Source organism: Embiotoca jacksoni, unplaced genomic scaffold, assembly GCF_022577435.1.
Source record: "Embiotoca jacksoni isolate LCO1_2020_lvr unplaced genomic scaffold, fEmbJac1.0.p SCAF_13, whole genome shotgun sequence".
NCBI classification, from domain to species: Eukaryota; Metazoa; Chordata; class Actinopteri; family Embiotocidae; genus Embiotoca; species Embiotoca jacksoni.
In genome coordinates, this window is record NW_027185263.1 from 15,867,679 (window position 1) to 15,891,064 (window position 23,386).

Sequence of the window (23,386 nt, forward strand, 5' to 3'; positions counted from 1 at the left end):
AGGTTTGACTAACTGCTAGCCAAACGTTGGATGCTGATGTACCAATTTCTCCTTTTCTTTTGTTGAGTGAGGAGGAGAACAAGATCTTCATCACTGATGCTGAATTCATGTTGTCTAAGGAATGATTCTGTTTAAACCTTTTTTTATTAAAAAACTGTCGCCAATTCGCATCGCTGCCGGTACAAATAGTCTTGATTTGAAATATTCATGCGAGTTTTTAATGTAATTTGTGCATCGCGCTCCAGTGTTTAAAAACCTTCAGGCTTGAGACTTCCAATATTTGAAAGAAAACCTGCCTTAAAAACTGAAGGCATGGAGTTTAAAATTAGAGGGCATTTAACAGCCAAACAAGGTTGAATGAAAGGTGTGACTGAACTGCATCATGGGAATTGCAGTGTTTTGGAGAGTGAGCCATTTAGGGACTAAAATCATGAAGTCTTTCTCGGTCTCTGATTTTGACCATTCTCTTTAAAATCGGTCCATATTCATTTGATCTCTGTTTTCAGGATGAACCTTCATCAAGGCTGTATGGGTACCTCGAAGTGCAGCTGAGGGGGAGGTCATTAGTCATTTACTGACCTGTCAGGTGATCGGCATCACCATTAAGATGAATCCTCAAAGTCATCAATGTCTGTAACCAACAGCATTTACTGTACGAGTTCTTGACTCAGGAGCCATTGGACACCTCTGACAGAACAGTACCGTCATATCCAGAGCTGCATCAGTCGCAGAGCTCAAACATATTGCTTTCATTTGGATTAAATTTGTTTAGCTTACTGGGGGATGATTACCGGCGATGATCGTGGAATGGAGGCTTGTGGGGATGATTACAGTAAACCTTAGAGGGAAATAAAAGAGATTAGACTGAGATCTGGAGGACAGAAAGTACCAGCGCAAGGAGGTAAAAAAAACAACAACAACAACAACAACATGAGGAGGAGCAGCATCTTACTGAAGACTTCTGTTCCTGTTGACAAGAGTCAGTTTAAAAAAAACACTTGCTGACTCTGGTGGAGAAGTTTGCAGTGTCACCTGTGGAGGTCTTTAAACCCTTTTCCAAACACTGTCCATAAAAACAACAAACTGACCGAACATTATTATTAATGTCAGGTGATTTATGAACCAGTTTTTCAGTAAATATTTGCAGTCCGCAGCCAAAAAGTTAAATGACATGAGACATTTTACGCATCTGAATAAAAACAGAGAGGCTTATTCATACACATTTAATTGTATTGAAGAAAAGTTTGATCTTAGATTTCAAAACGCTGACCTACTCTTACAGCGTTTCCTCTCATCTTAGCAGAATCTCTCTTGTGAAACACTAAATTGCACCAGTGTAGCTAGTTTATTCATTGTAGGAGGGAGCAGATGGTGATCTATGGGCCCTCATCTTAAAACAAGAGAAGGTGTTGTGCAGAGTAAACTATGACTCTTATGCAAATGTTTTTGTTTCTGCTTCCTTCCCCAGATGCATACTGTACGCTATCGCATCCCTCGACGAGTTCACATTAGCAGCTATGTCTGTCTCGGGCCAGTCAGCTCGAATGATGTCACTGTCATCCACCGCTGCTGTTCAGCACCACGGACAGCGCCTCAGAGCTGCTTTAACACTGAATAATCACAGGCAAAAGAAGCAGCATTAATTTGACATGACAACAAACACAACGATTATTTAAACATACCATTCAACTATAAAATATACACACAGGGGCCACTCTGTTAGAAACACATGTACAATCTCTTGCATTTCAATACAACAGCTCTGCCATAAATGCTAGTGTTCAACTGGACTCCATTGTAGTCAAAGATGTCCTCCCTATTTACACACACTATGGGGTCATATTATTAGAAACACCTCTGAGTATAATGCCACTGTCACCATCACTAATTACTTCAATGCTAAAACGTATAATCCAAATAACACCTAAATGACAGTGAAGAATAAATAAACATCACTATAAGGACCAATAAAGACAGAACAGTTGCATTAGAGTGCTTTAAAAAAAAAAAAAAAAAAGTTGTGTTTTTGTGATTGAAGTTAAATATTTGAGAATTCAATTCAACCCCGGGTCCACTCCTTTGAGCCTTCAGCTGCACCTCACAGTCTTCATCAGTGGAGCTAGCTCAGGTGTCATCATGTGACCAATCAGGTTGTCAATCACTCATTTAAAGGATTCTTCTGTGCCGTTATTGAAGATGGAACAAGGTTTCTCAGATTGGTTGCATAAGAGATGTTTTGATGTGAAGAAAAGGTGAATGAATGAGATTAGTTTGATGTATTGCTGTAAAAACTGAACTGGTGTGATTGCCAGTGTGGAGGTTTGGGATGTGTTTTTAAGGAGGCGTGTTCATAGACTTCACAGAGACTATGTGGGTGAGTGCAGAGATGAATAACTTGAAAAAAAAAAAAAAAAGACCAAGCCAACCAGTGCCAACATCAACAGAAAAACAGGAAGGGTGCTGGAGATTTAGGTGCCTTGGACTCCGTCAGGAGCAGCAAGGTGTCGGGGAAGTGCAGCTGGCAAGGAGAAGCAGTCGCTCTTTTTTAATTTACTTTGATTTTCTTTCCATCTTATTCTCTTTTTCGAAAGCCAAGAGAGACTATTTACATGGGAAGAGACTGATCCACAGCACAATTGTGTGTTCACTGTGGGTCATATCTTTGAGGTGTGAGGTGTGTGAGTGGGCGCAGGCTGCATCAAAACAGGCCAAATCAGTGAAATAAAAGAAAGTAGTGGCCAGTCTAATAACAGCAGGAACAGACCAAAAGCTATTGTCAATAAATTCGAGACAGATTTTAAAAAGGAGATGGAAGAAAAGAAACACACGTTTAGTAATGAAATAATATCTCACCGTTCTCCTTTGTCCACAAACAGGTTATCACCTTCCCCGTGTGGGAGGATTTTCTTCTGTTTTGGGGACTGCGTGATCATCCAATAACTGCAGGACCCCAGTTTTATGATGTAACAGAAGAGGATTTCATGTTGTTGCAGCAAGTAGTCAAACCTTCAGTGAGTGGTGTTTCGTAAAGCAGATACTTTGTCGTCTGTGATTCCTCTTCATCTGTGCCCTCCGGCCATGGACTGCAGCACTTTGATGCATTTTGTGGGGCAGCTCATTGCTTAAAACAATATGAAACAACACTGTTATAACGTGATTGTGTTGTCTCTCACTGAGACAGACAATCTAATCTTTTGACTGTTGTGAAAATGCAACAAAAAAAAAATCCCTCCTAAAGTGTCACCCTTCAATTTATTTCTTACAGAATTTGCCATTTTCCTGGTAAGTGCTTGCTTTGTCATTTTTCTGTATGTATCAAGTTTTAAAATTTTCTGTCCTGGGTGATCATTAAACAATCACTGTTGTTGAAGGATCTATGTTCATGTCTTGTTTCACATTGTGGCATTCCTTTTCTCAAACTCTTGTGCCAGCAGGTCATTTTCCTACTTTTAGCTGTAAGCGCTCTTGGCCGAGGAATTCCTGCCAGCAATGGTGATGTTATATCAACTCTGACCTTTGACCTTTATGGAGGAGGGCAACAGAGCAAGGATTCGCTAGAAGAACTTGAATTGCAGAACAGGTAGCTCACGAACCAGCACACCAGCATTTATTATCCAGAGTTATGAAAACATGTACCTTTATCACAGACAGAAAATGTCCACATTTCTCATTTAACTTACAAATAACTTAATAAAGCAAACCCAGATATTACTTTTTCTATCTGATGACAACTTTTTAATCTTTAAAACTCACTATTTTGTAAAAGTAAATTTCCCAAATGGAGGATGTGCTTTCCTTTGCCACGTCCATTACTGTGTCCCATATCACATACTTACCTACTAACACTCTAATTGCTGTAATTACTTGTTATCTAGCTATTTACCAAACTGAGGCAACCTCATGTAGCACACAGACTTCACTGCGGTGGTCTTTCTTATAGGAACACAGGTTCTGGCATGAATTTATTAAAGCACATGCATCGCTATATCATACATGGCATCTTAATCCCTGCAGTATAGTTCGCAGTGTGTTCATATTTCACAGTACATATTTTTAGCATCAGGTTTTTTTTTTCAACTCGGTTATTACACAGATAAAAAAAAAAAAAATCTGCCAATGAATACATTATGAAACAGAAGAGAAGTGTTTCAGAGTTCAATATTAATCATTAGTCATCTTTGTTCTTTTTAAAATCAATAACCTGGTGATGTCATCCAGGATTATTTGTAGGGCACAAATCATTTGATTTACGGTTCGAGAGTAAAAAGCAACCTTACAGGGTTTGTTGTTGTTGCCATGGCAACTGTTGCTGCTCCCCCTGTATCCATGGGTGTTAGGGACGTTTGTCATGATTGTGGTTATGCCGAGTTTAACATCAGCGCGCATCACTCCCCGTGTCACTTCGCTGCTCTTAGAAATATTTGTATGTCATGGAGGGCAGCAAAAATTGTAATCCTGATTATCGGAGGGTGGGATGGGGGGGGGGGGGGGGGGGTGCTTGCGAGGGTCTGCTGCATCCTGTCAGACAAAAGGCTCCAGGAGGTTCTTCAATGGCTGCATCCGTGCAACAGACGCCCCAACAGATCCCTGACAACAACATAAAGCTGTTTGTTGGTGTAAACGTGTCACTGAGCTGCTGTAAAGTGACATTTGTGCACAGGGTGTTAATGCCTCCATACCACACTGCTCCTGGTGGGCACTCTGGAACATATTCTTTACTTCTTGTTTTGTTAAAGAAATCAATAAAGCAATAAAGACATTTTATTTGAGACCAAAGGTCAAAAGGTCAGGAGAAATTAAATTGGTCCCATCTTGTAGTACATCCCTGAATTGTTCTTGATAGTCCACTAAACACGAGCCTCAGACGTCCACTGCTGCTGACCAGACTGTGCCAGATTTCCCACCGAGGTCATGTGACTGGGGTTAATGAGTTTATAGTCATAAAGGCCTTTAAACATTGGTGCAGATTGAATTACTTGACCTATTTGTTTTTTAGGCTTAACATTAGTTTTCTCTGCAATGATCAGATTCGATGCTTTCTCTCCATCCTCGACTTAGCAGGGATTCCTCACAGCTTACATCTACACCAACCAGATAATTGGAGGTATTTAATATTTGATTACATTTGATCAAATTAGTATTCTTTATATAATAAATCAACCCAGCCAAATCATGATGAAGCCTCTCAGGGAAATTAACACAGTAAGAAGTCAAGAATTCTTCTTCAGTGAGTCTTTTTGCAGGACTGCTGTCAGACATGTAATGCGACCATCTGTTGCTGCCTCTGCCTCTCATATGTTGCCATCTTGTGGACAATTTAAAACCTGCCAGTCTTCATTTACACTAATGTACTAATTAACATGTTCTTGGAATCCCAAGAAAAGAAATGACAGCATCAGTCATCATCAGTCTGCAACAGTCGACACCACTGACATGATCTCTTGACCTTGAAGACGTCCCAGATAGAAATGATGCAATATTCAACGAGTGTTTTCAGTGGGAGAATTTTTAATTGTTTGTTTGTTTGTTTCCAGGATGTTCTTCTTAAAAGTAGAAAAACATTCTCTAAAGACGTTCTAAAACCTTCAGAAAACATTTTAAGAATGTTATCACAAAACATTTGTGTAATGTTTTTAAAGCACGCTATCCCAATCTTTAAAATAATAACATTCTGGGAACATAAAAAAAACAAAAAACATGCCACTAAATACATGAATTGTTTTTGACAATGTTGTGAAAAATATTTTTTAACTTTTTTAGAAAATGTTATCGTACCTTCCAGCTGAAAGCTACTAGAACATTTCACAATATTCTTTGAACCTCAGAGCGTTTTTAGAACTGAAAGTGGCTGCATGACGGGTCCAACGAAATACATTTTTAAACTAACAGTACTTTTATTCTGCAGTGATGCATCTGATTGTGAAAACTGTGACGGTTGTCAATGATGTGGTAGTGAACACACCAGACTAAATCATAATATAGAAGTATAGATAACCTCAGTTTATCTTGAGTATTATGATGATTTTCTGTTACAAGGCACATCCGTTTTTTCACAAAAACTATTTTTTTTATATGGTTATTTTATATCTTCTGCGTTAGTGTCAGTCAGACAATATATTGCATTTTCAATTAGTCCTTTTGCAACTAGACAAATATTACAAAGAGAATTTTGTATGCTGTTCAACAAAGTAACAAACTAACAGATCAATGTGCAGACAAAGTTGAAAAGAAAAATGAATTTTTAAACAATCAAACCAAGTGGATGAAGCTCCCTGCAAAGTATCTAAAACGGAATTGTTGGTGTTGTCTTAAAGCCTGAAGATACTCACACCCATACTGGTTTGATTTAGGTTTGATTTTAGTTCATTTGTCTGTTTAGAGCCCTTTGTTTGAAGTTAATTCAACAATTAAAAATCATGGCAATTATTTTTTGAACACAATAATTTCATACCTAAACCTTTCACACACTACCGCACATGTTGAAACTTTAATATTTCTCTTTAGGTATCTGCCACCTGCACTTAAAGGATACAAAATTAAAAAAGAATAAATTCATAGAAAGTGTAACATCTTAGAGAGTATTACTAGAATGAAAACTTAAATCATTATTGATTATGTTTGCTACCTCTACTTTTATTTGGACGTTTTACACGAGTATTCATGTCATACTGCAGGAATGGGAAAATACATGAGGAGCTGCAGTCTCATACTATTGCCACTACTGGGAGACCTACAGCCAGTAATGAAACAATAGCGAGTCTATTGTGGTTTCAGGCTGTGAGAGATACAATTCTGCTACACAAACTCAGTATGTGAATTAGTCTTTAAAAAGCTGCTAAACAATAAAATATTAAAAAGTCTCTACACTTTACAGGCAGGGTAAATACAGTAGAATGGAAAAGCTCCACCTTTCTGCACCACCACACATTATAAGATCAGTGACTGCCTCAGGCGGTTCAGGAAAACCAGTATCAAAGTGAAGTCAAGGTCAAATTTAACAAGGACTTTCCCAACCTTAATAGGAAAGCAGCAAACGCTTGCAGAATAACGATGCCTCGCTGCAGTTATAGACGAGTACAGAAATACGACTAAGCTGAAGATCATGTAAGACAGTTTTAATGAGAGAAACTCAGAAACCTAAGTGTTGACTCTGAGGGCCGGAGGACTAACCTTCTTGGACTTCTTCCTGTGGTCTCCGGTCCAGCAATGCTCGTGGTGTTTATGAGTTCTGAGCTTCTGGCTCAAGATGGAGCCAAAACCTCAGTCCAGGGCTGTCTGGCAGCCTCCAGCACATGTGGCATTTAACTGCAGCTCATATTAAAAGTGACATCCCTCTCTCATTTTTTTTTTTTTTTAACTCCGTAACACTTAAAGTGACACTGACTGTGACACTGATGATGTCATATATCCATGAAATTATGTAACTGACTTATACGTTGTGTGTTTGCTGGTTTAACAACCCAAATGGCTTTAATAAAAGTCACAAGTGAGAAAATAATTTACATTAAAAATAACATCTTGACACAGTTTGACTAGACTGTAGGGAATCCCCGACCACTGACAACACAGAGCCAAAATAGACCAGCAACCTCTGCTTAACCATCAGATGGCTAACACTTACCCAGATTGGTGGAAACCACCCATCCATTGCTCTCCTCTGTAACCCAGATTGCATTTTTCACACCATATTTGTTCGACAGCCAGCGTTTTAATTAGTCTGAATTGTAATTTCTTTTGACTTTGCGATGAGGGCGGTGATTCAGAGGTCTGGAGCAGGCTTTGTCAATACAGGTTTGTAAGTGAGTAGATTTGAAAATTGTCAAGGTCATTCATGTCAATTAGTTCTTAGAAACTTAGTTTTCACTTTGACGTTAATTGATATCTCTTAATTGGTGTCTAAAATGTACCGATACGTTGTGTATGCTAAAGTGGTATACTCAACTTTTATAGGCGCTATTTAACAAGCCTAGTTGTGACATCAGGTCTGATGTGATGTGTTTTCTACATATAGATTCCTATACATTTAAAATGTATCCCTGAAGAGTTACTGGAGAGTAAAACTGATCTAAATAGAAAGTGAACATTCATCAGAGGCAAACTTCTTCCAAATGCAGCTCGAGTTCACTGCCTCCAAGTGGGCAAAAAATTGCTCAAAGTGTCAGAACTCAAGTTGTTGCTATAGGATCCCTTTTTTGCTATAATCTGACAGGATCTGGAGATAATCAGACTCTTTTCTATGTCAAAGCACTGATCAATGCTTCACTCAATCTGGATCTCTAAGTGTTGCAGTCAGGTGTACATACCCCAGGTGGTACCTGTGCAGTTGCCACAAAGGTTGCAAATAAAAAGACAAATAGGTCTACAAATTCGAGGGATATTGATCTTCAATAATTACATTTCCAATTGTGTTAAAACCAGTTAGCAGGTTAGCATAGGAAATTACACAGTTAGTTGACAAATAGTAAATTAAAAGCACTGGTGCAAGAAGTATTCAGGTCCTTTACTTAAGTAAAAGTAGCCTACTAATACCACACTGTGAAAATACTCACCTACATGTTAAAAATCCTGCATTCAAAACCTACTTAAGTGAAAGTAGTATAAGCAAAGTGTAATTAAAGTATTAAAAGTAAAAGTACACACATGCCCCTTATCAGTGTTTTACACTTATATATGATAGTGAGCTGCAGAGGGAACTGCAATGGCTTAACTGTTGAAATGGTTAATTCACTAAAAGTAAATAAATGTTTGCAATATTAGTAATAGTAATAAAGTAATAGTGAAAGATAGTTGACATGAAGACTAAAAGTAAAGGATTGAAATAGAGCAGTCTGTGTCTGAACACAATAACATTAGTTAGCTAGTGGGTGAATGGTTGAAATAACTAAAAGTAATGGAATAGTATAACATTAGTGAGCTAAAAGTAAGTGTTCAATTATATTTTAAGCAACAGCGCTTGAACAAAGTGAAGTTAGTTGGTAAACGGTTGAAATATTTAACTAAAATGAAAATAGCTCAAATGAATAAATAAATGATTTTAATAGTTAATGAAAAACATAAATGGTTGGAATAGTAAGCTAAAAGTAACCTAAGGCTTGAATCCAGCTTCTGGCTTCCCAAGTGTAGTAGGAGGATTGTGTAACTGTAAGAACATCCTGCAACAATACAATAAAGTTTAACTATTATTTTTGAAATAATAATTTTATGATTCACTAATGAGAACATATTTGGAACATAATGAGAACTGATGAGGGGGTATTCAACCTCTGCTGCAGGTATGCCACGACAAACGGTTTGGACCACTGCGTTACAACCTATGACATGGTCCTGACGCAGATAAGTGATACCATTTATATGGGAATTACTTACACAAATACTGTTTATTTATTTAGTGTTGAGCCAAAGAAATAATACATGGAGAGTGAGCAATGATAATATACTTTTCACAAAAGAAGCGGCAGCAGTGTACATTAGATGGCACCAGTGGTGTCTAAAATCTGTTCATGGATAGGCTGTAGTTAGAAAAAAAAAAGAATAAAAGGAAGACAAACAAAAAGTGAAATTGAGCACTTTAGGAGGTGCTAATACAGCAGAGATTTGAAAGAAATGACAGGCGATTGAGAGCAACACCCTCCAAGAAAAAGACTTGAATTTCATGGTGTGATGGATGACTGAAGGCTCCGGCGAGAGGGGCTGATAAGGAGGGAGAGCGATGGAGGGAGAGAGAGACATTTGCAGCCTGCCCTGCCCCCTCATCAGTCTCTGGGGAACAAGGGATTATGGAAATGTATAAATGCAAGAGAAAGGGAGACTGACAGACAGAGAGGAGGAGAGAGAGGAGGAGGAGGAGAGAGCCAAGAAGAGAGAGGGAGGGAGACAGAGCGATGCTATTGGTGGACCGTTACAACATCAACCGTGATGGAAATATTTCTCTCGCAGTCTAAGAAATAGAGGAAGAGACGGGAGAAGATTGTGTAGACTCAGGAAGCACATTCAGGTCTGTTTTTTTTTTTAAAAAGGGATCAAAAGAAGGGAGACTTTAGAGAGGAAGACAAATGAGGAAGATGGGGGAGATGATAGAAATGTGGACTCCTTAACTTATGACTCCTGAGGGCTCTGGAGATTTTTTACTTAAGAACAGGAGGCTTTTCTGAATCAGGGTAAATGCGTCTCAACATGTAGATGCTCTGCAAGTTTCTGGTTAAATTCTCTTCCCTTCTCCCACCTTCCTTTTTTATTTTTGACCCCTCCAGATTGAGCCATTTACCCTGCACGTCAGGTCAGACAGATCTTAATGTTTTTGGAGAAATCTGAGGGATGCGTCTGAGGCTGAGATGCAGAGCAGAGAGTTGTGACATGGTGTCGACCCAAATTGACAGAGACGAGGACAGAGTGGACTGTTCAGTGGCAGACACGTCTCCAACCAGAACCAAGTATTCTCTACTCGATATTAAGGTCAGTCAAGCTATTCCATGCTAACGGAAACTATTATCAATACTGTTCTCTCATCTCGTATTTTTAAGGATGTGTGACATTTAAGTGTTAAATAATCTTTATGATATTTGCCTCCTCACTGATTTATAGCTTTACTTTTGAAAATCACTGGGGACAACCAGTAATTTGCTTTGTCAAAATCTAATTGTCTCATGTGCAAAGCAATACCTTGACTCTTATGTAGGGGCTAAATAATTTCTCAACATACAGTATTAGTAATACAAAATAAATGCGGACTGTCTCTGTAAATAACTCACACTTGTTTACGAACGTGTTAGATATCACTTTGAAATATGCGTCATTAATGATGTCCTTGATTCGGAGCAACAGATGAACTGAAAGCCATACAACAAACTGCTGAACTATCACAAGCCATAACCATCCTAGACAATAATCCTCACTGTTTGTTACCGCGCTTAGTATCGACAAGAATCCTGTGCTTCTGTTGTCAGCGTGTCAGTCAGACTCTTGGTGGTTTTTGTTAGTGAGAGAGAAGAGAGAGAGAGAGAGAGAGAGAGAGAGAGAGAGAGAGAGAGAGAGGAAAAAGAAAAATATGTGTAGGATTTGTCTAAAGAGAAACTACAGGGAGGAGGAGGAGACAGACATTTTGCCTGTCAGAGAGTGAACAGAGGAGCACCGGGCCAACAACAGACAACTGTGGCTGTGAACAGACATATAAGTGCTTCCAGCGAGGAAGGACCTGTCCTGCTGTCAGACACAAAAGGAGAAAAAAAGAGTGGAGGCCACAGCTTGAGCTGATTATTCATTGTTACCAAAACTGAGTACCTTACCAACATGGATGATATAGACTCAGCTTGCATCAGAGGGGAAAACAGACAATAATCTCCACGGCAGTAAAAGGAGGAGGGAGAGGGACCAGAAACCAGAGAGAGGCGGAGCAGGGAAGAAGTTCCCTTCCTCCCCCTCGACCCATCCCGTCGTCAGGCTGGCTGGAACGGCCATGGCATTCACCTTTGCGGCCTTCTGCTACATGCTCACCTTGGTACTGTGCGCCGCTCTCATCTTCTTCGTCATATGGCAGGTGAGTGGCACCGTTCACACTGCAAACACTGCACTGTAAAAAAACAAAAAAACACAAGCACACGCAGGGCCTGTGAGCGTCCACACGCTCCATCATCCCACACAGGCAGACAAACACATCCTCCTACGCACAATTGTATAAAGCTGACAGCTACACAGCAGGCACACACCTCGCTCTGGTCCTCCTGAGGTAATAACATGCAGAAATGTGTCCGATCAATCTCAAAATGTACTTATGTGACACTTCAAATGACCTCTTAAAAGCCACCAAACGACACTGTGAGCCATTTTAAATTCAAACACAGAGCTGTGGAAACATATTTCATTGGATCCTTTCAAGGTGGATGAAACAGCTTTGAGTTGGAGGAGATGCCCGAGTTATAATCTGCATTTTCTTTTTAAATCCTTTATTTCTTCACAGTGACTTTGACCTGATTACTTGGTGGTTCATCACCAGTCTGATTAATCATGTGACCCCAGAAAGACAGACTCCAACAGGCTCCCTCCCTCCACATTAAAGCAGCCAGTGATCTCTGAGTATTGACAATAAACAGCTCCTCAAACAAGGTGTTCAGGTTCAGTACACTGCACGTAATGAGTACAGGGAGGCAGCAAAACACAGTGATCATAAATCTCTCCACCAGACTGTTGTGAATCTGTTTGCCTGCAGCGTTTTGAGTGGAATTTGCACAGGTACCGCTGGAGACCGGTGCACTCGGTTCACTGGTTACACAAGTACAGACTCAACAAACACCAAAGCTTTGATCTCTCACCTTTAACACTCGCTCCATGGAGCGGGGAATGATGTGAAATACAAAATGCATCATTAGGAATATAAGACTTGAAATGACTAACGTACCAATTGACTAAGTGGGTGAGACTACATATGAGTCAGTCAGTGTGTCTGTGTGTGAAAGAGACACGGTGAAAAGCGTGTGTCTGGCTCAGCCCTCCACCATGTGATTGAAAGGCTTATCAAACTCTGATGCTGTTCACCCCTTCCCCCAGTCTGCCTCCACCCACGGGTGCAGCACCCCAACTATATGTGGCGCGACCAATCAGAGCGTTTCCTCACTGCTATAGTAACCATGGTGCCCGCTGAGGGTGCTCACCATGTCACCATGGAAACTGCATCTGTTTACAACAGAGCTATGTGTGTAAGAAAGGCGAAAGAGAGCCGCACAGACGCGTATGGGGAAATTACCGGGACCGTTTCCGTTTCACGCGGACGGACGTGTTCTCTTTTCATGCTGTCAATCATTGTTGATGCTCACTTATCTGCAAATAATGCCAGTTTGTTGTTGCTTTTCAACAAGCCATCAAAGTGAAGCTTCGCTGTTGAAAAGCTGAACTGATGAGAAGCCGAGCAGGAAGCCTTTACTCTGGGAATTATTAGTATTCTTATAGAGCTGTTAATCAGGGAGCTGGTGAGACAAATTGTCACTCATCCTCGCCTCACAGTGAGCAGTTAGAGAGCTATCAGTGAAGTGTATCTGAACAATGGCATTGTTATCTCTGAAGTGTCCTCAATTTATTACATTTTGATGCGCACAGAAACAAAATTACAAAATTATCCATACAGTCCTCCTATATGCCACAATCCTCTCATATGCAAACTAAACAAATCATTTTATTTAATGCATGATATTAATTGATACATTTCCCCAAACCATAACTTGGTATGTGCACTGATTGTTTTAATCCTGCCAGAAAAAAAGCTAATTGTCATTCAAAAAAATGCCATTTGCATCTCTGTGAACATTCAGTTTCTAATGTGAACTCAGTCATCAGACAGTTTTGTAATTTTAGAGATGAGAATCTAGAAATATAAATCAAATTGATAAGAAACTAGTGAGAAGTCAGGAGAGAATTTAAATTAGAATTTCTTTGACAGAGGCCTTTTCGATAATGGCACATTAGGCTGCAGCTGTCCAAGATGTTAGGGAGCGTCTGCAGCCTGAGGACCATTTCTTCAGAGTGTGGTGGTGAAACAGCTCGATATGCAGGACATTACACTTACAGTATGTGCGTCATTGGTATTCTGGAGGTCACTAAATTAAAACAAGCTCACACATGTCTGTTATTTTTCAGATCATTGCGTTTGATGAGCTTTGCACAGACTTCAAAAACCCCATCGATCAGAGCAATCCCACCAGAGCGGTAAGAGCCCTGCTGCTTCATGTCGTTCAAGAGTGATCAAACCTTCGGGTGCACACAGAGAAATCCATTTTTTCCCGTTTTCAAGGTGAATATTCAGGGATCTACACACAAAAAGACTCAAATGGAGGTTTCCGCTCCAAAAATGAAATTTCTTTAGATTCTCAGTTATTGTTACACATGGAGTCTCAGATTGTGTACAGTATGAACACAATATACTGCGTTTGTGATTTTAGATCAAAACCTTTTAATAACTTTAATTCAGCCACATTTAGCCCCATCCATTAATTTTCAAACATCAAATTGTTGGCACTACTTTGAGAACAATTACTTCTAATCCGAGTTTGCGGGTGATTGCTACAGTAGCACCCGGGCAGCGCTTCCTGGAACACTCATCTGTATGCAGATTGAAGTAATCAGCCTCTCTGCAAAGACATCACCTCGTTGGCTTAATCAATTACAGAGATCCATGCAAATGAAGTCGCTGTTTATACAATGAGATGCTTTGGTGACAGCAAAGCAAGAGGTGCAGATGGAAGGTTTCACCTCACTGTCACAAACACAACCATCTTCACTCGAGTCCCATGTGGAGATGCAACCTAAAGTGAAGACATTCTTACAGAAAATAAGAATTGATCCAAAGTCAGAGGAAGTATTTGTCTTCTTGCCTTGCACAGCTGCCCACATACAGTATGTAATCTTTTTTTAAATGTAATTAAATAACTTGACCAAGACTCGATAGTGAGAGCTATTATTCACTTAGCAAGTTAACAGCAGCTGTGAGAATTTTTTTCACAAGCTAGCTAATGTTCTAGCGAACATGTTCAAACTGCATCTGAACTGCAAAGCGAGAGTGATGAGGAGTGGGAGAGGAAGATGTGAAAACAGACTGTGGGAGTGTGGAGGCATGCCAGCTACAGGGGTGGACACAATAACTGAAACACCTGTAAGATGTAGCGCTCTCAAATACAATACAGCAGCTCTGGTATAAATGCTGTAGTGAAGGTGCAGTTCAAGGCACAGTTTGTTTCGACCCTCAGACAGATGGAGACTATCAACAAATTACAAGCTTCCTGTTAGTAAGATTTGTGCCAAGGTTACGCCATTGGATTCCTTTACATTGTGCTGTATGATGGCAGCCTAAATATGTCATCTTTACTGATGTCAACATCCAGATGTGTTAAGAAATAATATCATCTGACGGGGATGCGATGCCACCAGTCTCTCCCAAAATCAATAAACTGCTCAAACAGAAGAAGAATTAAATTACAACAGCCTCAGAGATTAAACAGCAATTATTTCTGATGTTAGCAGAGAGCATCGTACGTTCACTCAACTGTGTACAAAACAGGACTGGAGCTGTAAATATTTTTCAGCAAGAGAGAAATCTGAGAAAGACAACATAGAAGTGTTGAAACATCTGTTTAAAAATCAGGACTTGTGTGTCGAGCCATGAAATTTCAGCTAGTCTCAGACGGAGACAGTATGAGACACTGTAATTGGCTGCTTGACCAACAGTGACTAAAATGTAGAATTATTTCATCTTGAAAAGCTTTAAAAGGTGAATCACCCCATACATACCTGTGCTATTAAGTGGCTGCAGTATTACCCTTTTTTCTATTAAATATCAAACTGTAAAAGTCATGCTCTTAACATTCCTTTCATTTCAAGTCTTCTTTAAAGTTAACGCTACTGAAAAATGTTATGGCTGATTGTCGGTGAAAGCAGTTGACAATATTCACTTGATTAGATTTCCAAAATACTTTTTGCCCTGTGTTTGCTTCTCCTTTATTCGCTCTGCATATTGTGAAGTGTCTCCTCCACCTTTGATAAATGTCCTCACTCATGTTTCTTTATTGGAACTATTAAATATTTAAAGTGAATTGGATGACCTGACACAAATTGGGGCACCTCAGGGAGAGCAGAGGCTGTAAAGTCTGAGCTGCACCAACAATTTAAACGAGCACTAACAAACCATAAAATGTACATTGCAGTAGTTCAGCTGGCAGATCCGAGCACTGTGCTCTTTACAATTTAAACCTTAGTGTTGTGGAAAGAAGTTGTGCACAAAGCAAGCCAACATTTTTTTATGTGAGAATGGAGAGCTGATGTAAGGAACAAATTCCCCTTTTCAGGTCACCGGAGGAGTTTTAACTTATGTCCACAGTTTCATAAAATGTACACGTATCTCTGGATAAAGAAGAACAGACATCACAGGGCATTAATAATGTAACAAGGACATTAAGTCCTAAAAGGAGAGTGCTGAGATTTCATTGAATACAGAGGAAGTACAGTTTACACATGTTGGAACGAGGCAAACCCTTTGACATATAATAATATTTTCCATGCTGCTTATTTACTTGATGGGGCGAATAGTAATGAATGAAGTAAAACAAATGAGCAGCCGGCTGTTAATTACCTGACTATTGGTACTTTAGTTTTTCCACCCTCTTGGGCCGGAGATTGGGAGCAATCCCAAAACACAGTCTCATTTGCCTTGTTGGCAAAGCAATGGACAAGCAAATAAAGACATCACCGCAAAAAGCAACTATCTATAGGAAGAGATGGATGGCTTTTATTTCATAACTGACCACTGAGTCCTCTTTCAGGAGCCAGCTGTTAGGTGTACAAGACAGTGGAAAAGGCCTGCACCAAACAAAAACAAAAACTATCACTTCGAATGTGGCTGCTGTGTTTTTGTTTTGATGAACCCAACAGCAACATGAAGCTGCAGATCTTCTGACCAGTGATTTTTTTTTTGGTGCATCGTTAATAAATAAAATACTCTGCAAACTAAAAGCATGTATTGTATCTGCCTCTAGACAGTTTTTATTGTTAGACATAGCAGGTAATTCGTACACCGCTGACCGGGCTTTCTTTATATGCACTCCACAGAGGGAGAGGATTCTCAACATTGAAAGGATCTGCAACCTGCTTCGCAAAGTGAGTAATAGTTGTTTTGTTTTTTTGACCTGCTGCTGCTGCTGGTGGATGACTAAAACAGAGGTCCTTCAGACAACCACGACCATTTGTCTTTCTAACCATTGTGAGGACGACAATAGCTGTGTGTGATTCATTTGACATGTAGCCCGTCCCCACTTCTCCACCATGACCGTTGTGCAGAAACACGATGCTGGAGAACACTGATATTGTCCAGGCTTTGTGTGTATTTTTTTTTTTCACATTTCAAGGCTTTCAGATAAGGAACACAGTGTCCCTGAAAACTCACACACTTTAGAGGCCAATTTGAACACACGTGTGTTGGAAGCTGATCAGCAGCATAAGGTGCTGAAACTAGGCCGAAGTTATTAGACCAATAAATAAACAAATGGCAACAAGAGCTTTAATCTAAGAGGGAAGGCAGCATGGTAACTGTACTGTTATGCATATATACAATATGAACACTATTATTTCATAAGTCTTCCTCTGTGTTTAAACTGAGTTATGATGTGCTTTTTCATCTGTAAAAAAGCTTTTATAATTGAGTGAATATTTAGTCAGTCTGTTATAGCAAAAAATCATATAATTTTTTAGATTTACCTGTAAGAAGCTCCTGAACTGCTGATGTTTGCTGTTGATTGATAGCTTTGCCTACTGATTGATTTTTCCTCCACATTGGAGCAGTTCAAAGAACCTAAGTGCGACTGACACACAACCACTCCATCACCATGTAATTGAAGAAAAAATTAGATGATGCATATTTTTTCAATAACTTTGCTCTAGTGCAAATGGGGTTTCAATTACCTCTACTTGGTACAGAGGGAGGCATGCAGAGAAGTATGAATTTCAGCTCCAACTTGACTACACTGGCTTTTTCTTTTTCTTTATTAGTATGACTGTGGACCCATCCTGCAGGGATATTTAGCTCAATTCAATCAGTGGTGACACATTTATCCCATAATAAACATATTCGGTTGACATAGAGACTGAAAATAAATGTAACAGTTTTTATGTGATACCAATTTAAGAATTGTTGTTCCTTTAAAGTAGCAGTTATCAATAATCAATATTGGATCAAATGACTGCTTGTGAAGGGGCTCGCCGCGATTAGCAATCACTTGCATTCATCCCTACAGACCTTTAGAGTGTCTTTAAAGCCCGGTGTCGCACCTAAGAGTATAATACACTCATCAGTCCACTGGAGGACACCCTGTCAGTGTCACGTTTAGTCATGACAAGTACACACACGTATGACCAGGGTTGAAAAAGTTGGTCATGTGACGAAGTGCAAAGTGTAATGAAGTCCACAGAGAGTGGAGGTGGTGGTGGTTGTTGGGACCAATTTAGGACTCTAGGACTCAACTTCACAAATTGGAGATACAAATAAAGCCGATGTGTATTTCTTTTAAATAACACAAGTAACTTTAATAACATAAAATATTCAACTTGTGTAAAATAACTTACATGATGACATACATATAAAAGTGGACGTAGCTTCTGGGTCTGAAAAATGAGGCAAACTGCAATACCACCGAGTGCCACTGGGGGTCGGCTCCAAAAAGGCTCTGGCTCCATAGACTCCCATTTAACTTCTCTCATGAAAGTCAATACATTTTTTCCACGATTAATAATAGTGTAGTTTGCTAAAGTCACTCCTTCCTATTCGTTTTCTGGTGGTTCATCTGAAAATGATTCCATCATTAATTAGATATTAGGCCTTAAGGCAGCATTTTTGGAGACATGCCTGTTTGATTGACAGGCCTGTGTTGCAGTCAGATTTCGACTATAGGTAGGCAGAACGTAGTGTCCTCGGCCTCCCAATCAGATTGAGTCAGATCCCAACTCGTCCAAATATAGTCACTCCTGGCTTCAGAACAGCAAGATGGTGATGGCCAAAATCCAAACAAACCAATGGATGACGTCACTATTGGTTGCTGCTTGATCATTATTTATGTAAAATTGCTTAATTCAACCCAAACCATGATCCTCTAAATCGAACCATATTTAATAATACCTGCCATCTGTGGATGTACGATCCAATAACAGATGTCTGACGAGCTTGTGTTGGTCCAATGGGTTTGTTGCCCAACCCTTACCAAACTGCAACTGTATCCGATTTAACCCAAAGCTGATCCTTTCCTAAACTAACCACATAGCTTTTTAGTGCCTAAACTTATGGCACCTTACTTTTCATGCCTAGGTGAGGCAAAATGTGACACTGACACGGTATCGTAAAGTGGACTGACGTGTATATTACATGGTTTGTTGTGATAATGGGGTGGTCTTTCAGCTCACTGTTTTAGTTCCCTCTGAGTGCTATTGCAGTACAGTTTTTGGCTGCCACAGGGAACTGATTTCAGAGAAAAGGGTCTAAAAAATGGCAGCACGCTTCCTGGCCAGCAATGAACTTCAATTTAGTCTACCTTATACCTTAATTGGTGAAGATATGTCAGTGTTGTAGTCACAGTTTGTTTCTGTTGCCCCCAACTGGCCTAAAAAAATCTATTCTTGTCAGTCTCATCATAATGGTTGCCCTTATTTTTTGGTACTATTAGTCTACTACTATTGGGCACACAAGGTTTCTAAATCCCACTTTACCAAACTCTAATTATCCCAAATATATTGACAACTGGGGAAAGAGTCGATAATGAGTGCAACACTTGACCTGTTTGAATCACTGAAATAATCTGAGATGTGGTACTTCAGTGGTCAAGAAGCAGGCTGACAACTCTGAGCAACTTGACCAATCTACGTAAAACCACAGCAACTTCTACCAAGGTGTAAAAAAACTGTCTACATGTGTTTGAAACTATATTTTCACCCGTAACAGCAGCTAGCCATGAGTAACATCAACACCTTTCTGTGTGAATGTGTTTGCCTCGCAGTGTGACTTTGTTTCGGGGACTGTAGTTCTTTCACATCACGCAACCAGCAGTATTTTTCAAGGTGCTGTTGCAATGTGATCATTTTCAGTTTCTTAATAACATGCTGACCTATAAACTGCCTCCTTGTGTCTCTTTCTGGTCAGCTGGTGGTACCGGAGTACTCCATCCACGGGCTCTTCTGCATAATGTTCATGTGTGCTGGAGAGTGGGTCACACTTGGCCTAAATATCCCGCTGCTCTTCTACCATCTGTGGAGGTACAGTCCCATAACAGATGTCTGACTAGCTTGTGTTGGTCCGATGGCTGAGTGAGCTGAGCTTCCTGTTTATTTCAGGTTTTTTCATCGGCCAGCTGACGGGTCAGAGGTCATGTATGATCCGGTCAGCGTGATGAATGCTGACATTCTCAACTATTGTCAGAAGGAGTCCTGGTGTAAGCTGGGATTTTATCTGCTCTCTTTCTTCTATTATCTCTACAGGTTAGTACAAATTCAGTCTCCTCAGACTATATTATGGATCAGTGGTACCTTTTAGATTAGTTGTGATGTTGTATGAGCTTGCACAATCACTATTTTTTCCCTTTTTTCGTGATTTGTTGCACTGTTTATTTCCTGATGAAGTATGGTCTACGCCTTGGTGAGCTTCTAACAGGCAGGAGATCTGAAGAAATAACAGGAAGTATCTGTAAGGAAGACAGAGGAGCAAATGGAGACATAAACTCTTCTTCTTTCCATGTACACTGACTTTCTCTGGCTTTGGTTTTTGGCAGTCTAACCTTGGACAAAACAAGATCGCCAGTCTGGGCGAATGAGAATGTAAAGGTGTTGCTTCCGTTGGATTTTATCTCTTTATCCCAGATACTGCTGTTGGACAACGTTTCGAAGGACTGAAATGAAACAGAGAGAGAAGACGCGGGTGTTTGTGTTGCCTTTGACCCATTATATGATTTAACAATATTTCTGAAGGGCTGGATTTTTCCCCATGCTGCTCTTACCAATCCAGTCGCTCAACTCACTGTGAATTTCCAAACACTTAGGGGCTGGAAAACAAAATAATACATCTGTATTCTTTCACTTTCAAAATGTACTCAGAGCAGGATTGTTTTGGTATTATTTCCATGTATTTAAGACACCTCTAATATCACGCTGCGATTGTGTAACAGGTGCATTAAACTGTAAGAAAAACGTTCAGGAGAACTTTCAAATGCAGAAGGCCTGGCAGAGAGACAATGATCTGGTGTGTGCACAGACACTTATAACCAGGACGGAGATAAAGCACAGACCTACAAAACATTTGCCTGATGCCGGCCTCTGCCAAAAACAAAGTAAAATATGACACTGTAGGAAAAGACGGCAAGGAATTAATTATAAGTTTGACTTTGAGAGTCAGTGCTTGCGGTGTGTATTCAAAATAGGTATGTCCATAGCTGTGAGGACATATTTTATGCTACATGCTAGATTCATGCTTTACAAAGAGCTTCATGCTCAGACATATAATGCCAAAAGTTTATATCAGAAAAAACATTGTGCCAAATTAAAACAAAGGTTAGTTAGTTAAGAAAAATAGTGAGGCAAGAAAGTGTTTGTCTTTGACACAATGTTTTTTTCCTTTAAAAAAAAAAAAAAAAAAAAAACGTAGTTCTGTTGTTCTTTTTAGTGTGCAGGGAGCGCCTTATTCCTATCTCCAGTGAAGTTTACTATCACTCATCTGCATCTATACTCGAGTCATTTTAGCACAACAGCATTTCTCTGAACCGAGGTACAACATAGTAATCTCATGTACAAAAAGCAATTAACAACAGCAAACTAGCAATGTAATAGGATTCATGAAACATATCGATGAAGTGTTACTCAGTGTTTGTAATGACAGCGATCGAGACTCAGAAGGCAGACAAGACAATAATGAGACTATATGACGAGGTGTAAAGATGGTGACATCATCTCAATACATCTTCAATCATACAGTTTCAGACGTGAGGCGTTCATGTTGCTGATGACCAAGATTTGTAAACAGCAAAGCCTTTCCTCAGCTGGTGCTGCCTTTGCTGTCACGTGTTCATTAGTTTGATCTATTTGTAGATAAGTGATGGTTCCAATGTGTGATTGCAGTATAAATACAGAAACTCTGGTAGCCTGAGAACAAACTGTGATGTTTTTCATACGCCGGTGTAGTAAATGGTGGTGATGACATGCTGATAGATAAACTGTGGGGCTCGATTAGGGCAAAAGATGTCTTGAATAAGACTGCAGCCTACTGAAGCAGTTTCTAGTTAAATGATTTACAGCTAAAATTCACAGTTCAACATTAGCTTATAAATGAAGATTCACCTGTTGCATCACTGATCTGTCACAACCACTCACCTCTTATATCTTATATCATCCAAACTTTAAAACACAACACACAATTTATATCATTCAACAGTATATGCTCTGATTGTTAGCAATACATAGTAAAAGACATGTTTAATGGAGGCACATATTAACTGAATACAAATGCCAGTATAAAGGATAAGATGTCACATTTTTATATTTTTATTACCGTTGACAAATCCCATGAAAAGACTAAAAACTAAAGTAATTGGCTTTTTCAGTCCTCTCTGACTTCTCAGTCCTGTCTGTGGCGCTCAGGCCTAAGCCCATTTGTTTCTAAAGAAGATGTAATTTTTTTAAAAGAGGTCACAAATACATTTATTTACTTATTTATTTTAAAAAGGCTAAATTACTTCCCAAAATAGCTGGGCAGTGTAGTTTTTTTTTTTTCTGCAGCAGATTAATACACATGCAGCACCAACCTGTTTTCATCCCAGGCGTCATATACTGATGTTTTGTCACACACCGTGGACTTAGGTTTAGGCACCAAGAACCACATGGTTTGGGTTAGATATGACATGATCACAATTTTGTTAGGTTTAGCCCCTCCTTTGGGGGCGTTCGTCATTATTTTTACTGAGACACATCTTCTTCGACAAAAGTATTTGACGGCCTGAAGAAGTTACTCTTGGTTTCTGTATTATCATAGAATCTGTTAACCCCCCCAAAACTTTTTTTTGATTAATAGATTTATCAATTAAATAAAAGTTTAATTGCCAACATAATGCTGTTAAAAAGGTTTTAAAACCTATGTTAAATCCACCTGTATTTACTGACTTATACAATACATTAAATAAACGTTATATACAGGTGCGCCTTTTCTTTTATTGAATTAAAATGTGATATAACAACTTCAGTACAGAACATTTTAAAGTTTTAAAAACATTTTGATGCAAAGGAAATTAAATGTCGCCAGTTAAGAAACGTCCCCCCACACACACACACGCACACACACACACATACACATACACACACACACACACACGCACATACAGTATAAACACACACACACCTCGAACGGCAATTATAATCAGTCTCATTTAAAGAGCAAATCAGACTGCTTGTGTGATTTGAATTTCAACCGTTGAAGAAGCTTAAGTAGGCTGTCAGTGTTTCTGAAGACATGCAGTAGACAGTACAGTTCATGTTGTGCCAAATGATGTTCCCATGAAAGTAATCACAGGACACTGAGACCTCAAAACTCTGCCAACAATGTGAGTGTGTCGAGTCTGGACAATCACTATTAAAGCACAGGAACACGAGGAAAAGAGGACAAACACAGCTTGGTTGAATGTCATTCTGTAGTTGCTCTAAACAAAGCATTTTAGAAAATTGTATTTCAGTATATCTATTTGTATCTGTCTTTTATACATTTCTCATCAACGTACGCTACAGTAAATTTGGTGGATTACTTTATATTTATTAGGTTACACTATGATGTACAGCTATTCACACGCCATATTCTAATAAAACAGTAATGCCAAAGTGTTCATCTCCAAGTTCC

General features: G+C 39.4%; 1 protein-coding gene across 4 annotated transcripts; it reads left to right on the forward strand.

Moving 5' to 3' along the window:
* Positions 1–9,820: 9,820 nt before the first annotated feature.
* On the forward strand, positions 9,821–23,386 carry cnih2 (cornichon family AMPA receptor auxiliary protein 2). 4 transcript variants are annotated; one of them, XM_069146895.1, is made up of 6 exons: positions 9,828–9,994; positions 10,251–11,533; positions 13,624–13,692; positions 16,585–16,632; positions 19,658–19,770; positions 19,849–23,385. In XM_069146895.1, exons 2-6 carry the CDS (start codon positions 11,453–11,455, stop codon positions 20,045–20,047), a joined length of 510 nt encoding a protein of 169 aa, XP_069002996.1. In that variant the 5' UTR covers positions 9,828–9,994; positions 10,251–11,452; the 3' UTR covers positions 20,048–23,385. The 4 variants fall into 4 exon arrangements, with proteins under 4 accessions (XP_069002998.1, XP_069002996.1, XP_069002995.1 ...); XM_069146896.1 differs by having other exon boundaries at positions 9,833–11,533; positions 19,849–19,992; positions 20,134–23,385; XM_069146894.1 differs by having other exon boundaries at positions 9,828–11,533.

Coding starts and splice junctions, on each gene's coding strand:
- cnih2 (XM_069146894.1), top strand. CDS start 11,453: ATGGCATTCACCTTTGCGGCCTTCTGCTACATGCTCACCTTGGTACTG. Junction 13,693..16,584: donor AGAGCAATCCCACCAGAGCG/GTAAGAGCCCTG, acceptor TGCACTCCACAG/AGGGAGAGGATTCTCAACAT. Junction 16,633..19,657: donor TCTGCAACCTGCTTCGCAAA/GTGAGTAATAGT, acceptor CTTTCTGGTCAG/CTGGTGGTACCGGAGTACTC.